We start from the raw sequence: 15680 nt of genomic DNA, 5'->3' as shown, positions 1-15680 counted from the left end.
CTTAGCCTCCCGAGTAGCTGGGACTACAGGCACGCACCACCATGCCCAGCTAATTTTTGTATTTTTAGTAGAGATGGGGTTTCGCCATGGTCTCCATCTCTTGACCTAGTGATCTGCCCGCCTCGGCCTCCCAAAGTGCTGGGATTACAGTGTGTTTTTGTTTTTGTCTCAGGACACCACAGACACCCTAACAAATCCTGGCCCTGCCTTCCTCCCCCAACTCCTCTTTCCCCACCTTCTTCCCATCCCTGCTTCTTCCACTCCTCCCCAACTGAAACGTTTTGAATTATCCATCCCCCATCATTCCTTCCCTCGACTACATTTGACATCTGGTCAGCCTCCTGTCCTCCCCTGTCATCAGAGGGATATATGAATATTTCTCTTAAAACCTTCGGCCAGGTGCAGTGGCTCACACCTGTAATCCCAGCACTTGGGGAAACCGAGGTGGGCAGATCACGAGGTCAGGAGATCAAGACCATCCTGGCTAACATGGTGAAACCCCGTCTCTACTAAAAATACAAAAAATTGGCCGGGTGTGGCGGCATGCGCCTGTAGTCCCAGCTACTCGGGAGGGTGAGACAGGAGAATCGCATGAAACTAGGCGGCAGAGGTTGCAGTGATCTGAGATTGTGCCACTGCACTCCAGCCTGGAGGATACAGCAAGACTCCGTCTCAAAAACAAAAACAAAAACACACTGTAATCCCAGCACTTTGGGAGGCCGAGGCGGGCAGATCACTAGGTCAGGAGATGGAGACCATGGTGAAACACCGTCTCTACTAAAAATACAAAATTTAGCTGGGCATGGTGGCGCGTGCCTGTAGTCCCAGCTACTCGGGAGGCTAAGGCAGGAGAATTGCTTGAACCTGGGAGGCAGAGGTTGCGGTGAGCTGAGATTGCGCCACTGTACTCCAGCCTGGCGCCTGGCGACGGAGCAAGACTCTGTCTCAAAACACACACACACACACACACACACACACACACACACAAAAAAAAAAAAAAAACCTTTAATGACTTTCTGAGACCCACAAGATAAACCAGACAAATCTCAGGTTGAGTCCAACTTCCCTACTTATTATATGACATTGTACTATAACTGAATCTGTTTCTACCTATGGGTCTCTGATGACGACCAATGACAAAAGGGCATGTAAAGTTGTAAGAGTAATGTTTTCTACCATCCCATGTTTATAAAATGTAGAAATCATGTGTGTGTGTGTATGTGTGTTTGTTGTGTATGTTTGCATATGTTTGCATTTTTCTATGATCTTGGAGAACAGAATGAGGGATATAGAGCAGACTCAACATTAGTTATCACTGGGAAGTGGAGGTTAGAAAAAAGTTTTTACCTTTTTAAAATACATTTCTCTCTAATTTCGCTTCTTATAAAGAGCATATAACTATATGTATGCATACATTACAAATATGGAAAGTTAGGTACTAGCACTCTAACAGTGATTATCTTTGGGTAATAGGAATACAGTACTTTAAAAAATATTCTTGGCCGGTCGCGGTGGTTTATGCCTGTAATCCCAACACTTTGGGAGGCCGAGGTGGGTGGATCACCCGAGGTGGAGAATTTGAGACCAGCCTTACTAACATGGAGAAAGCCCTTCTCTACAAAAAATACAAAAATTGGCCAGGTGTGGTGGTGCATGCCTGTAATCCCAGCTACTCAGGAGACTGAGGCAGGAGAATCGCTTGAACCCAGGAGGCGGAAGTTGCCGTGAGCCGAGATCGCACCATTGCATTCCAGCCTAGGCAACAATAGTGAGACTCCATCTCAAAAATAAATAAATAAATAATATTATTTATATTTTTCTCTATTGTAAAATTGTTTATAAACGTGTATTATGTTTTTCAAAACTGAAAAAAAGTTTCTTCCAGTAACGGCTGATCATTGTAAATAATTTTTAAGTACTTGGAAAGTACTTCTATAATCCTACCCTTCTTTCAACATGACAGATAACCCCTGTTAATAGTTCATTATATAGTCTTTTAAGATAGGCCATAGCAAGTCATTTTTAGTTTTTCAAACGAAGCATCTCTCTCTTCCCTCCTGGCCCTTGCACAGGCTGCTCTGTGCATGCACGGATTGCCCCTCATCCGGTCCTGCTCTTTTTACTCCCATTCTCTTCATTCACCTCCTATACAATTTCTATTCCCCTTTCATGATAGTGCTCAGACATTTCTTCCTCTTGTATTTCATGATTCTCCAGAACCCACCTCAAGCTAGGCTGAATTGTGCAACCTTTCTGTGTCCCCATAATAACTTGTGCAAATGTCTGGCAGTATTTTTCACACTGTATTGTAGTCTGTGATTTTCTAATTTTTCTCCATCAAGTGGACATTTCTTGAGGGTGTAGTATGTGTCTTAATTATCTTTGTGTTTTCAGCATCTAGAACAGTGGTAAGCACCCAATATATATTAATTATTGAATGAATTGAAATAATTTATTACATCAGCAAGGTGCCAACAAATACCTTTAAAGATATCCCTATTTTCTTTATTTTTTTTTCTGAAGTGTCTTTTTTCTCTACACAGACTGATTTTCTGTCACCTCACAGCTTCTTGTGGTAGGGACCTCTCCTCAGTATTTGAAACCAACCGTTATCTGAGAGATTTAGAATTTGTAAAAAATACCCTTGAAGATTCAGGAATGAAGCGTCTGTGTGAAGGATTAAAACATCCCAACTGTGTATTACAGACATTGAGGTAATTGGTAGGAGGATAATTTGTTATTTGATATTCTTATTTTGGGGGTCAGTTTATATTTTTGTTGGGGAGAGCATGAATATGGTAATGAGGTCATTCTTCCGTTCTCTAAAGGTTGTACCGGTGCCTTATCTCTTCTGCTTCTTGTGGGGCTCTAGCAGCTGTTCTTAGCACCAATAAGTGGCTCACTGAGCTGGAATTCAGTGAGACAAAACTGGAAGCTTCAGCTTTGAAGTTGCTCTGTGAAGGCTTAAAACATCCAAATTGCAAATTACAGAAGCTCAAGTAAGTTCTGTTAGTTTTCATTCTGCAAGAATATTTGAAAAATATGCAACTCAAGATGGATGTCTTAGGATCAAAACACATTTGAAGGAGTCATGAAGAGGAGGAATAAAGTTGGCAGTTCCTAAAATTTCTGTGTAATAAGTTTAGGAAGAGAATTTTCATTTTAAGTGGAAACATTATCAATAACAATAATAATAACTCACACTTAGCAATTACTATGTACTAAGCATTGTGCTGAGTATGCAGATTCTTTTAATCTGCACAACAGCTGTGATTATTATTATATCCAGATTATTATTCGTATTTTTGCAGATGAGGAAATGGAGGAGGTCCGATGTCATTAAGCTAAAAGAAATATGACAGAGGTCCAATTCAAAATCCAGATATGTCTGACTTCAAGTCCATGATAATCACATTAATAAAAAAAAGTGTTATGTTAGTCAATGTTCTCCAGAGAAACAGAACTAGTGTGTGTGTGTGTGTGCACGCGCGCACGTGCGTGCATGCGTGTGTGTGGGGGGGCAGTAGTGAGAGAGCCAGAAATAGATTTACTTTTAAAAATTGGCTTATGCAGTTATGGAGACTAGCAAGTCCAAGATCTGAAGGGTAGGCCAGCAGCCTAGAGAATTGGAAAAGGGCCAGTATTGTGGTTCGAGTGTGAAGGTTGTCTGGTGGTAGAACTCCCTTTTCTGAGGAAGTCAGTCTTTTTCTATTAAGGCTTTCAACTGACTGGATGAAGCCAAACCATATTATGGAGGATAATCTACTCAAAATGTGCTGATTAAAAATGTTAATCTCATCTAAAAAGTACTTTCACAGAAACATCTAGAATAATACTCGACAAAATATCTGGGTACCATGGCCTAGCCAAGTTGACATAAAATTAATCATCACAATATATATGTGGAGTTTTTTAAAGCAAAAACTCTTTAGCATTCAAGTGTTCTGAAATCGACATTGAAAACTCATTTTATGCGAAGTACCTCTATTCAAAATTTCTAAAGTGGGGAGATATAAATGCATCTCTGTATGAGCTCTCTTCAAGGTTGAGTTTATAGTCTTTAGAAAAAACGGAAAGATTTGGCCAGGCATGGTAGCTCACGCCTGTAATCCCAACACTTTGGGAGGCTGAGTTGGGCGGATCACAAGGTCAGGAGACTGAGACCATCCTGGCCGACATGGTGAAACCCGGTGTCTACTAAAAATACAAAAATTAGCTAGGCATGGTGGCTACTGTAGTCTCAGCTACTCAGGAGGCTGAGGCAGGAGAATCGCTTGAACCCAGGTGGTGGAGGTTCCAGTGAGCTGAGGTCACGCCACTGCACTCCAGCCTGAGTGACAGAGTGAATTAAAAAAAAAAAAAAAAAAAAAAGAGGCCGGGCGCGGTGGCTCACGCCTGTAATCCCAGCACTTTGGGAGGCCGAGGCGGGTGGATCACGAGGTCAAGAGATCGAGACCATCTGGTCAACATGGTGAAACCCCGTCTCTACTAAAAACACAAAAAATTAGCTGGGCATGCTGACGCGTGCCTGTAATCCCAGCTACTCAGGAGGCTGAGGCAGGAGAATTGCCTGAACCCAGGAGGCGGAGGTTGCGGTGAGCCGAGATCGCGCCATTGCACTCTAGCCTGGGTAAGAAGAGCGAAACTCCGTCTCAAAAGAAAAAAAAATTGGAAGATTTAAAGGCTGTAGGATATATCTAGAAATTCTTGAATGTGATAGGAGAAAAAGTTGATGGAAAATAGTTCAAGGAATCATACTACTTCATATGGAGAAACAAAGATTAAGAAGACAGGGACCTTAGTAAGAACCACTCTTTGTGACAAAGAAAGAATATTATGGGCTGGGTCTCTCTAAGGATGGGAAATTAATAATGATATTTAGATAAGAGGAAAAGAAGGACCTTTTTATTGTGTGTGTGTTGGGGTCTCACTGGAGTGCAGTGGTGTGATCTTAGCTCACTGCAACCTCTGCCTTCTGGGCTCAATCTGTCTTCCCACTCAGCTTCCTGAGTAGTCGGGACTATAGGCATGTGCCACAAAGCCTAGCTAGTTTTTGTTTGTTTGTTTGTTTTGTATTTTTCGTAGAGATGGGCGTTTGCCATGTTCCCCAGGATGGCTTCAAACTCATGGGCTCAAGCAGCCATCCACCTCAGCCTCCTGAAGTTCTGGGATTATAGATGTGAACCACAAGAAAGACCTTTTGCCTATAAAATTTATGATTATAGGATTCATCCCCTGGGATTTGAAAGGAGATATGCGATAAAGTGTTAAACTCATACAGGGATTTAGAATGAGATTAAATCATCTTAATATTTCCTCCAAACCCTTTGGAAATTATTTTGAAATTAATTGTTTTGAAATTATTGACCATGTCCTTGCCATGGGGATAGGGGGCTGTGACATGCTCAAGACTCGGCGTCTTGTACCTGTGGGTCTTGATTTTCTGTGTTCATGCAATGTTGTTAATAGGGAGTGAATAGTACACTAAGTGGTCAATTCTGTCTTTGTATATCCTTCCCTTCAGGTTATGTGCTAGCCTTCTCCCAGAAGGCTCAGAAACTGTTTGCAAGTATCTTGCTTTTGTTCTTATTTGCAACCCACACCTCACTGAACTGGACCTGAGTGAAAATCCCTTGGGGAACGTAGGGGTGAAGTATCTTTGTGTGGGTCTTAGACATTCCAACTGCAAAGTAGAGAAACTAGAGTAAGTTTCTTCGAACTTATCTGGTGTCATCTAATGACTGTTGAACTTGTTGCGTGCCTGCTATGTGCTTGGTGCTTGCCAGAAGTTATCTCACTTGAATTCCTCCTTACAGTAACCATATAAGGTGGATTTTTAAAATCCTCATTGTACAGATGAAGAAAGTGGGGTTCAGGGAGCAAAATGACTGTTCCACAGTCACACTACTAATAAGTCAGGATGTGACTCCAAAATCTGTCTCCAAATCTCATGGTTTTTCTAATACACCACAGCTGTGTATGTTTACAGGAATGATATTGGTTAAATGTTAACTATATAAAGGGTACTTACTATGTACCGAACACTGGGCTAGATGTGGGTAGAGTTATCAGAAGTTCTGCAAATGACAAAGCTGTCCTTAGGACACAGATATATGTCAAATACTACAAAATCATTTGAAATGCTAGATGAGCCCAGGGGAGAGGAGGAGGTCACTGTGAGCTAGACACCTCAGTAGGAGGTTCTGAGAGGGAAGTAGGGCAGGGGCTGGAACTTAATGGATGGCGAGGACTTAGCTAAGTGGGCAGATGGGCAGAACATTTCCAGGAAGCCAAAATCATGGCAGAGGTTGATTTTTCTTTTTTTCTTCGCTGGATAGCTTGAGCACATGTCACCTCACAGATGCTAGCTGTGTGGAGCTCTCTTCTTTCTTGCAAGTGAGTCAGACATTAAAAGAGCTGTTCATGTTTGCCAATGTCCTGGGGGACACAGGAGTACAGCATCTCTGCAAAGGTCTGCAGCACACAAAGGGTGTAATTGAGAATCTTGTGTAAGTATCTGCTTGTCCTTGTCCTTCTCATGGGCCTTGGCATTTGAGGGTCAGTGGGACACACTGCTGCCATAGATAACAGCCACCTTGTCATCCTCATCCCTCTAGGCTTTCTGAATGTTCCCTGTCTGCCCAAGTCCTGAGTTCCACCCAGAGCCTGACAAGGCTGCTTCTAATTAATAATAAAATTGAAGATATGGGACTGAAATTGCTGTGTGAAGGATTAAAACAGCCCGACTGTCAGTTAAGAGATCTGGCGTAAGTATCATGGACTATAGCCATGGGCAAAGTTTCCTGATGTTTCAGCAACTCCCAAAATTAAATGAGTATTTTTTGGCCTGGTGAATAAGTCTCCAAGGAAGCAGTAAAGGAAGAACTGAATAAATTACGGGGAATAAATCATTCTTTCTCCACAGTTTCTCCCTGGCCTTGGCCCAAGGGAATATTTTTGCATGACACTGATTTCTTCTGTTTTTTTTTTCTGTTGGGCAAACACAATTCTTAAAGTGACCCAGTGCAGTCGCAATGATGCCAGCCTTCTCTACATTACTTCCTGGTAGGTTGTGGACCTGTCACCTGACCGGGGCATGTTGTCAGGATTTGTGCAATGTACTCTACACCAACGAACACCTGAGAGACCTTGACCTCAGTGACAATGCCTTAGGGGACGAGGGCATGCAGGTTCTGTGTGAAGGGCTGAAACGCCCCTGTTGTAAACTACAGACTTTGTGGTATGTGCACAGGGACTCTGTCTACTGGGCCTCTTTTTTAGGCTGTATCTGAAAGGGAGGGACACTGGGAACTTGGGATAATACCGATTACTTTCTTGAATCTTCGATCACGCACAGGTTAGCAGGATGTCATCTCACAGATGCATGCTGTGGAGATCTCGCCTCTGTCCTCAACAGAAATGAGAACCTAACATTGCTAGACTTAAGTGGAAATAACCTCAAGGATTTTGGAGTGCAGGTGCTATGTGATGTGCTGATTCATCCAATATGTAAACTTCAGACATTCTAGTAAGTCACTGCAGTGAGGAAGTGGGAGGGAAGGGGTCAAGACAGGCATATTGGGTTTGGTCATAGCCCATTCCAGTGAGCAAAGAGAAAAACTGAGGGCAAGCTAAGCCTACTTTACCTTACTAGTAAAGTAAGTGAAATTACCAATAGGCCTGTCCTCTCTGGACATGAGCAGGGAGAGGTAGAGGACAGTCTTCTCTTACCAACTTGCTAAAGGAAGTAACATGGTGTAAGAAAAAGAGCATAGGATTTAGGGTTTGCTAGGTTTGGCTTAAATCCTAGGTCTAGCATCTGCTAGCTATATGACCACGCTTACTTATTGTCAGTATCCTGGTCTATAAAATTGTGACAATGCTAGTACCTGACTACCTGGGGTTAACATGGTGACTGAATTGAGACTGCAATTATGAATGTACCTAGAACAACTCCTTGGCACATAGGAGGTACTCTGTAAATGTTACCCTCTTTCTGTTTCCACTTTTAACTGCTAGAGGGTTTGATGTATACATTTTGAGAGTCTTCCAACGCTCAAGGGATGAAGCTATAATGGCACAATTACAGAGGGTGGAGGTCTTGGCCCTCTCTGGTCAGTGTCTGTCTGTCAGCTCAGCAGGCTGGCATGATACACAAAGTAATTCTTAATTAAAATACAACAGTGCTCTGTTGGCAGCTGACTGGTGACCAAATGGCCATTCGTTTCTGGCATTCAGAACTGGAACACATAATGGAAAGTAAAGGCCGAGTGCAAAAATTCCACGTTCCAAAGCCAATTTGATGGATAAATGAGAACAGCATAAAAGCCTGATTATGAGTCTGGCTAAAACAGAAGCTGGTTCTCTACTAGCCAAGTGAAGTCTGTTAGTTTTAAAGGCCCAAGAGTGTGGTGATTACTGCCTAAGCAAAGGGAATTATTTACAACATGATAAGCCTCAGGGCTTAGGAATCTCTGTGGTGTCTTTCTCAGAAAGAAGTGGATACGATCTTTATTATCAATAGGTTGAAATAAGCTTGACAGTCAACCTTAATGTTTCTTTAAATGTAGAGTAATTTAATGTAGCATTCCAGTGTAGATGCTACAATAAAGGTCCTAAGTAGCAGCAAGGAGAAATCCTTTAGTCGGTGACGGCATGCCATTACTTTTTTATTGTAGGTTGTTGTGCCATTTTCTATTTTTTCTCACACTTTGTCTTTTATCCAATATACTTCCACTGTGTTTTCAGTCCAACCTCCAAATCCTTATAAGTTGTCAATCCAGTTGATAGCAGTGTGCAATAATAGCTCTGAGTACAAAATAAAGGACACACACATACAAAGTAGACAAAATTTGCTGACCTCAAATAAATTTTAAATGTTAGAATGTATATCAGACAAAACTGAAGTCAATATAAACATATGTCTACCCAAGTAAGGTGAGTAGAAGATATGGATCATTTAGTGTGGTGAGCTGGACATGAATAAATCAGGAAGAGCCTCCTAGAAGGGGTAGTCAAATTTTTTTGGAGGAAGGTAATTTTCTATCTTTTATTTATTTATTTATTTAAAGGCTAGTCAAGTGCAGTAGTGAGGAGGGAAAGAGTAGAACAAGGAGTTTGATCTGTAACTAACTGTGAACAGTCAACTGAGATACCTCACTACTGGAGGAAGATTATTTTCTAAGAGCTGCTTGAGTGCAGAGTCTGAATCCTATTCCTCATCGTATTTTCCCCTGTAAACTTCCTGGCACAGCGCTTTGCATATAGTAAGTACATAAGTACATATAGGAGATCAGTTGGTAATTTAGAGCATCTGGGAGCAAGGCAAGGAGACAGTTAATGATATGCTTAAAAAAAAAAACAAAAAACAGGTGTTTTGGCCAGGCAGGGTGGCTCATGTCTGTAATCCCAGCACCTTGGGAGGCTAAGGCAGGTGGATCACCTGAGGCCAAGAGTTTCAGACCAGCCTGGCCAACATGGCAAGACCCCGCCTCTACTAAAAATACAAAAACATTAGCTGGGCGTAGTGGCCTGTTCCTGTAATCCCAGCTACTCAGGAGGCTGAGGCAGGAGAATCACTTGAACCCAGGAGGTGAAGGTTGCAGTGAGCCAAATTCTTGCCATTGTACGCCAGCCTGGGCAACAAAGTGAGAGTGTGTCTCCCCCACCAAAAAAAAAAAAAAAAAAAAAACCAGTGTTTTGACATTCAGAAGGTCAAGTGAAAAGGTAGCCACAGAGGGAAAAAAAGCTAATCTTTATTCATTCCATAATCGCTTGCTGAATACCTCTTATGTACCAGACAAATGTGCCAGGTGCTGGAGAGACAAGAATAAATAAGATAAGAGACATGACGTGTGCTCTTCAGGGGCCAGTGGGCCCAGTAGTAGAGACAGGCACATAAACTTATTAATGCAATGACATAGTCATGAGCTATTAAGAGAGCCATGGCAAGATACAGCTAACCCAGCTCAGGAGGATAAGGGAAAGCTTCTTGGAGGAAGAGCCACCTGAGTTGAGTCTTAGGACGGTAGCTAGGGGCAACAGGGGTAAAAGTGGAAAAGGGTAGTTCAGACTTAGGAGATAGCGTGAGCACAAGTACCCAGACAATAAATAGCATGGTTTATGGTACTTGATAGGGATAAAGATGGGGAATCTCTGAAGTTTGGTATTGCTGGAGCATAAAGTGCAAAGCAGAGTGTGTCAATAAATGAGACTGGGGAGTTAATCAGGACCTTGTATACCATGTGTGATGAGTAAGACCTGTTAGCAGAATTCTCAGTGCAAGTTCAGTCATACGTGCTCTAGTAGTAGTACATTTTGAGGCATCTCCTCACTCCAACTTTCTAAAACAGGCCCCATCTTTGGGGCCAGTTCTGCTTCCAAAGGTAGATGGAGAAGCATTCTACTCTTGCTTCTATTTCTCACTGCCACTTGGGTTGATATTGAGAACTGACCCTTCACAGTCCAACAGAAGCTTGGTGACTGGAGAGTGATGCCCTGGCTGGTCCAGCATCCCTGCCAGCCCTGCCTGCAGTGGCATTATACTTGGGCTCCCAAGTTACAGATATCTTAGTATTCACCCAAATGTGCAGCTGTTGTTCTATGAAGTACCATATATATAAGGGTGACTAGGTCTAGAGAAGTTCCTTTCATCAGCTGCAGTTACATGTGTGGTGAAGCCTGGCCTTGCCCATAAAGATGTAGGCCCTTGATTTGAGCCAGGGATACCACTTAGGTTTTCTTCTTTCTTCAAGGTAATTTTATTTCAGGGTCTTGGTGCCTTCCTAGGCACTGGACCTTGAATCAAACGCTATTCCTCATCCTGATACATATTCTTAATTCTAAATTTGGAAAGAAGAGGTTGTGGGTAACTGGTCTCTTAACTCCCAGAAAACCTCTGGGCTTCCTAAGCAAATTGACCCACTTTTTCCCCAGCAGTGAGCTCTACTTGTCAGGAAGCAAGAGAGCTTCCTGATAAGTCACTCAAAAAATTCTAAAGGTCTTGTTACACTTCTATGGCATTAAATGTCCACTTACCCTATGATTTCATAATTAACAGGGTTTGCTCATTTCATTTTGCTAGATAAAGATTAGCTTCTATCCATTAAAAACTAAAATGATACCTTTCTACATACTTGAAAGAGCTTGTACATTTTTTTGTAGTCAATGGGTTTTAATTCCAGTTACACATACTGAGTTTGAAGGGCCTGGCAGGGTGGGAGGCAGATGCTGAGCAAGTTTTCTAGCAGATAGGTGGTTGAATGTAGGAGTGTGGCCTGGGAAGTAATCATCCACAAAGAGGTGATAGCTGGATCTATGACAGTGCATGAGCTTGACTAGGAAATGTGAGAAGAGAAAAACCTCTCAGGAATATCTCTGGGGAATAAGCCCTGGACGATACTATTTTCAAAGAGATTGATATGGAAAGGAAAACTCATGAAGAAAACCAGGAGAGAATGTGTATCCTGAAAGCTAAGGGAAAAGTGAATTTCAAGAAGTGCTCAACAGTATCAAATGCAGCAGAGAGATCCAGTAGGATGAGCACTGTGAAGTGTCCACTGGATTTAGCAATTAGCAGGTCATAGACAATCTTGTCAAGGGCTGTTTCAATAGTGTGGTAGGGCTGGAAACCATATTGCAGTGACTTGAAGAGATAGATGATAAGCAAGTGGAGAAAGAGAGCAGAGATTACTTTTTAAAGAAGTTTATGAAAAGGAGAATAGATTTGGGGTTGTAGCTAGAGGAAATTGTGGGATGGGAAAAAGTAGGGATTTTTTTTTTTCCTTTTTGCCTTGTTTTGAGACAGGCAAATTTGTAGGCCTAGAGGAAGGAACCCATAGAGAGGAAGAAGTTGCAGCTACAGGAGTAAGAACTAATGGACTAATGGAGCAGGGCCTTGGAAAAGGCAGGGCAGGACAGGAGTGATATTTCAAGAGAAAGAGTTAAGCATTTTATCTTTTGAGACTCAGGGAAAGGTGCTAAGCCTGGAGGAGGGGGTAGATAACTGAGTGGATGAAGTAAATAACTCAGTGGTGCCATGGAGCAAGTGTGAATTGGAATCTGATCCACGAGAATAGGAAAGCTACTGCAGACATCTCTTGGCTTGACAAGATAAAAGTCTTAATGCAAAATTTTTTCCCTTTTTCACAGCATTGACACAGATCATTTACATGAAGATACATTTAGAAAGATGGAAGTTTTAAAAATGAGCAAGCCTGGAATCATTTGGTAGTTTCCAAGGAGAGCTCCTGAATTGACTGCATATAGACCCCTCCATCTGACACCGTCTTTAAAAGTTGCACAGTATTATTTTTCCAAACTGTTAACCTTTGCTGAGGAGGCTAGTGTGATACAAGCAGCAGTGATTGCTGTTTCTTACATACAACTATCCATTAAGTAGGATGTAAAAGACAGGAGCAGCTTAGTTTAAATGTCTTCAGTGTAATACCTTACATTCATGTTTATGTTACAGTGTTTACTATGCTTTTAAGAGAACCCTCAGAAGTGGGAAGATGAGGCTCTGAGAGGTTGCGACTAGCTCCAAGGCATAGAGCTCATTAGAGGGAGAGTCAAAACTGCAATTCAGGCAGGTGTCTCTCAAAACCCAGACCATGCAGGGAAACAATAGAATAAAACATACATGAATGAGTCCACTTAAAGAGACAAGATACTTGAAATGATTAAAGTAACGAGAGTATACAAACATGTTATATCTTATGGTGCTGATTTCAAATAAACTTCTAATTCATGAAGGAAGAATGAGCTGGACTAATTGGGAAGGGCTTCACGGAAAAAGTGAGACTTGATGTGGGCCTTGAAGAGTGAGTATGATTGAGATAGGTGAGAATACAGTGGCCAATGGCTTTAGGACTGCAGGGCAACAGGGCTCTGTTTGTGAGCAGTTCACCGAAAGAGCCTAGGGAGAAAGAAATGTTTGCCCTAAAATTTCTTGAGCTCCCACAGTATCCGTAATCCTAGGCTTCTGAGGGTGCTTTCCAGTTCCCAGTCTCATCTCCTTTTCTGAACTTTTAATACTTTCCGAATGTATTTGTATTTGTCAGTCTTGATCTCTGACAGCCTCTTACGCAGCCAAGCATGGATCCTATACAACCCCCTGTTTGTCTTTCTGCCTAGCTTTCACAGAACACCACATGAGGCAGTGGAGAAAGGGAGTGCCAGGCAATGAAACAGTGCAAAGTCAGCGAAATAGTGAACATGATGTGAGATCAACAGAAAGTAGGCTGGGCTTATTAAAGTGTAAAGATGTCTCCAGAAGCTATAACTAACTGTGTGACCCTGAATATGTCACTTGGATTCCTGAAACCTCAGTTTCCTTATCTTTGAAATGGGGATAAATTGACATTAACCTTGTACGGCTGTTTCCCAACATGGTACTTCCCTGCAGTAGGCACCAGTTAGTTGTAGCTCTTTGTGTGTGTTTACCTGTAGTATACCTTAGCTGTATAATAGAACTCCTAGGTTTTCTTGCAGTGTAATCCATGTGAAGTGTGTATTTGAACTAAACGTAAGTGCCGGACACAATGAACCTAGTGAAGGAAGAGACCCATAGTGGGAAGTTATTCCAGAAGAGAGGTTGTAGTACAGCCCAGCTGCTTCATGGCCTTATCCATCATCATGTGTTGTTCTCCACTGCCCTGGGAGATAGTAACACTCAAGAAGCACACCAGGTCTATCCTGAGAAGAATGGTCAAGATAGCAGTTTGTCTCCAGTTTTCTGAAATTTTCTTTCCCTTTAGTTACTTAACACATTTATTGCACATTTGTTACGTGCCAGATTTTGTGTTAAGTGTTGACTTTGCAGAAATGAATATGCCTTTTCCTGTGCACTTCCTCTACCATGTTCTCTGACTGCCTTAGTCCCTCTGTCAGTCTGGAAAACATCTGATAAAACTCAATCTCACTAAGAGCTCGAAGATATAATGTTAAATGAGAAATTGCACAACCATGTGTGTGCACAATCCAATTTGTGTACAAAAAGATACATATGCATGTGTACATGTGTCCAGAAAATCTATGGAAGGATGTATACAAGAAACCGCTAATAGTGATTACTATGGCAAGAGGAATTTAGCAAGCAGAGGCGGTGGGGAGAAGAGGAAAGACCTTTTCATCAATAGCCTTCTGTCCTACTTGATGTTTTTTCTTTTTTTTTTTTTTTTTTTACCATGTGCATGTTTTACTTTTATAATTAATAAACATGACGTTAAAATAAAATTCATATTGAGGAGTACTTTTCCTTTTTTTTAAATTTTTATTATTTTATTTTTCCATAAGTTATTGGGGTGCAGGTGGGATTTAGTTACATGAATAAAGACTTTAGTGGTGATTTGTGAGATTTTGGTGCACTCGTCACCCAAGCAGTATACACTGTACCATAGCACCATATTTGTAGTCTTTTATCCCTCACCACCCCCGTCTCTTCCCCTCAAGTCCCCAAAGTCCAGGGTGTCATTCTTACGCCTTTGTGTCCTCGGAGCTTGGCTTGCACATATCAATGAGAACATACAATGCTTGGTTTTCCATTCCTGAGTTACTTCACTTAGAATAATAGTCTCCAGTCTCATCTAGGTCACTGCAAATGCTGTTAATTCATTCCTTTTTATGACTGAGTAGTATTCCATCATATATATGTGTGTATATATATATATATATTTATGCACATAAACTAGAAAACCTAGAAGATATGGATAAATTCTTGGAAAAATACAACCCTCCTCGTTTAATCAGGAAGAAGTAGATACCCTAAATAGACCAATAACAAGCAGCGAGAATGAAACGGTGATTTAACAATTAGCAACAAAATAAGTCCAGGACCAGATGGATTCACAGTGGAATTCTACCATCTAATTCCAGACTTCTTGGAGGCTTTGTTCATATTTTCTTATTCTCTTTTCTTTGTCTTTGTTGGATTGGGTTAATTCAAAGACATTGTCTCCGAGCTTTGAGTTTCTTTCTTCTACCTGTTCAGTTCTATTGCTGGGATTTTCCAGAGCATTTTGCATTTCTAAAAGCATGTCCAAAGTTTCCTGAATTTTGTTATTGCTTTTTCTTTAGGCTATCTAGTTCCTTGAATATTTCTCCCTTCCCTTCTTGTATCATTTTCTGGGTTTCCTTGCTTTGGGCTTTGCCTTTCTCTGGTCCCTCCCTGATTAGCTTAATAAGTAACCTCCTGAATTCTTTCTCGAGTAAATCAGGGCTTTATTCTTGGTTTGGATCCATTGCTAATGAACTAGTGTGATTTTTGAGGGGAGTTGATAAGCCTTTTTTTGGTCATATTACCAGGCTTGGTTTTCTGGTTCCTTCTCATTTGGGTAGGTTCTGTCAGATGGAAGGTCTAGAGCTAAAGGCTGTTGTTCAGATTTTTTTGTACCATGGGGTGTTCCCATGATGTAGTGCTCTTCTCCTTTTTCTGTGGATGTGGCTTCCTGTGAGCCAAACTGCAGTGATTGTTGTCTCTTGTCTGGGTCTAGCCACCCAGCAAGTCTACCTGGCTCTGGGATGGTACTGGGGGTTGTCTGCACAGAGTCCTGTGATGTGAACCATCTGTGGATCTCTCAGCCATGGATGCCAGTTTCTGTTCTGTTGGAGGTGGCAGGGGGTGCAGTGGACTCCGTGAGGGTCCTTAATTTGGTGGTTTGATGCTCTATGTTTGTGCTGGC

General features: G+C 41.7%; 1 protein-coding gene across 6 annotated transcripts in view; it reads left to right on the top strand.

Moving 5' to 3' along the window:
* LOC105716913 (NACHT, LRR and PYD domains-containing protein 12) overlaps positions 1-12752 on the top strand; it is a 55052-nt gene extending 42300 nt beyond the window's left edge. For 2 of the 6 annotated variants that reach the window (XM_064361812.1, XM_064361813.1), the window contains exons 7-13: positions 2544-2714; positions 2829-2999; positions 5525-5704; positions 6339-6509; positions 7070-7240; positions 7358-7528; positions 12151-12752. In XM_064361812.1, the coding sequence (XP_064217882.1) occupies positions 2544-2714; positions 2829-2999; positions 5525-5704; positions 6339-6509; positions 7070-7240; positions 7358-7528; positions 12151-12232 (1117 nt within the window). In that variant the 3' untranslated portion in view covers positions 12233-12752. Of the gene's footprint in view, positions 1-2543; positions 2715-2828; positions 3000-5524; positions 5705-6338; positions 6510-6617; positions 7241-7357; positions 7529-12150 lie in introns of those variants that run through there. The other 4 variants (XR_010337176.1, XM_064361819.1, XM_064361833.1 and 1 more) reach the window with 4 other exon arrangements.
* Positions 12753-15680: the final 2928 nt, after the last annotated feature.

This window comes from Aotus nancymaae, unplaced genomic scaffold, assembly GCF_030222135.1.
Source record: "Aotus nancymaae isolate 86718 unplaced genomic scaffold, 86718_ANA_hifiasm-v0.15.2.pri h1tg000004l, whole genome shotgun sequence".
Taxonomy (NCBI): Eukaryota; Metazoa; Chordata; class Mammalia; order Primates; family Aotidae; genus Aotus; species Aotus nancymaae.
This window is presented reverse-complemented; position numbering and strand designations above follow the sequence as displayed.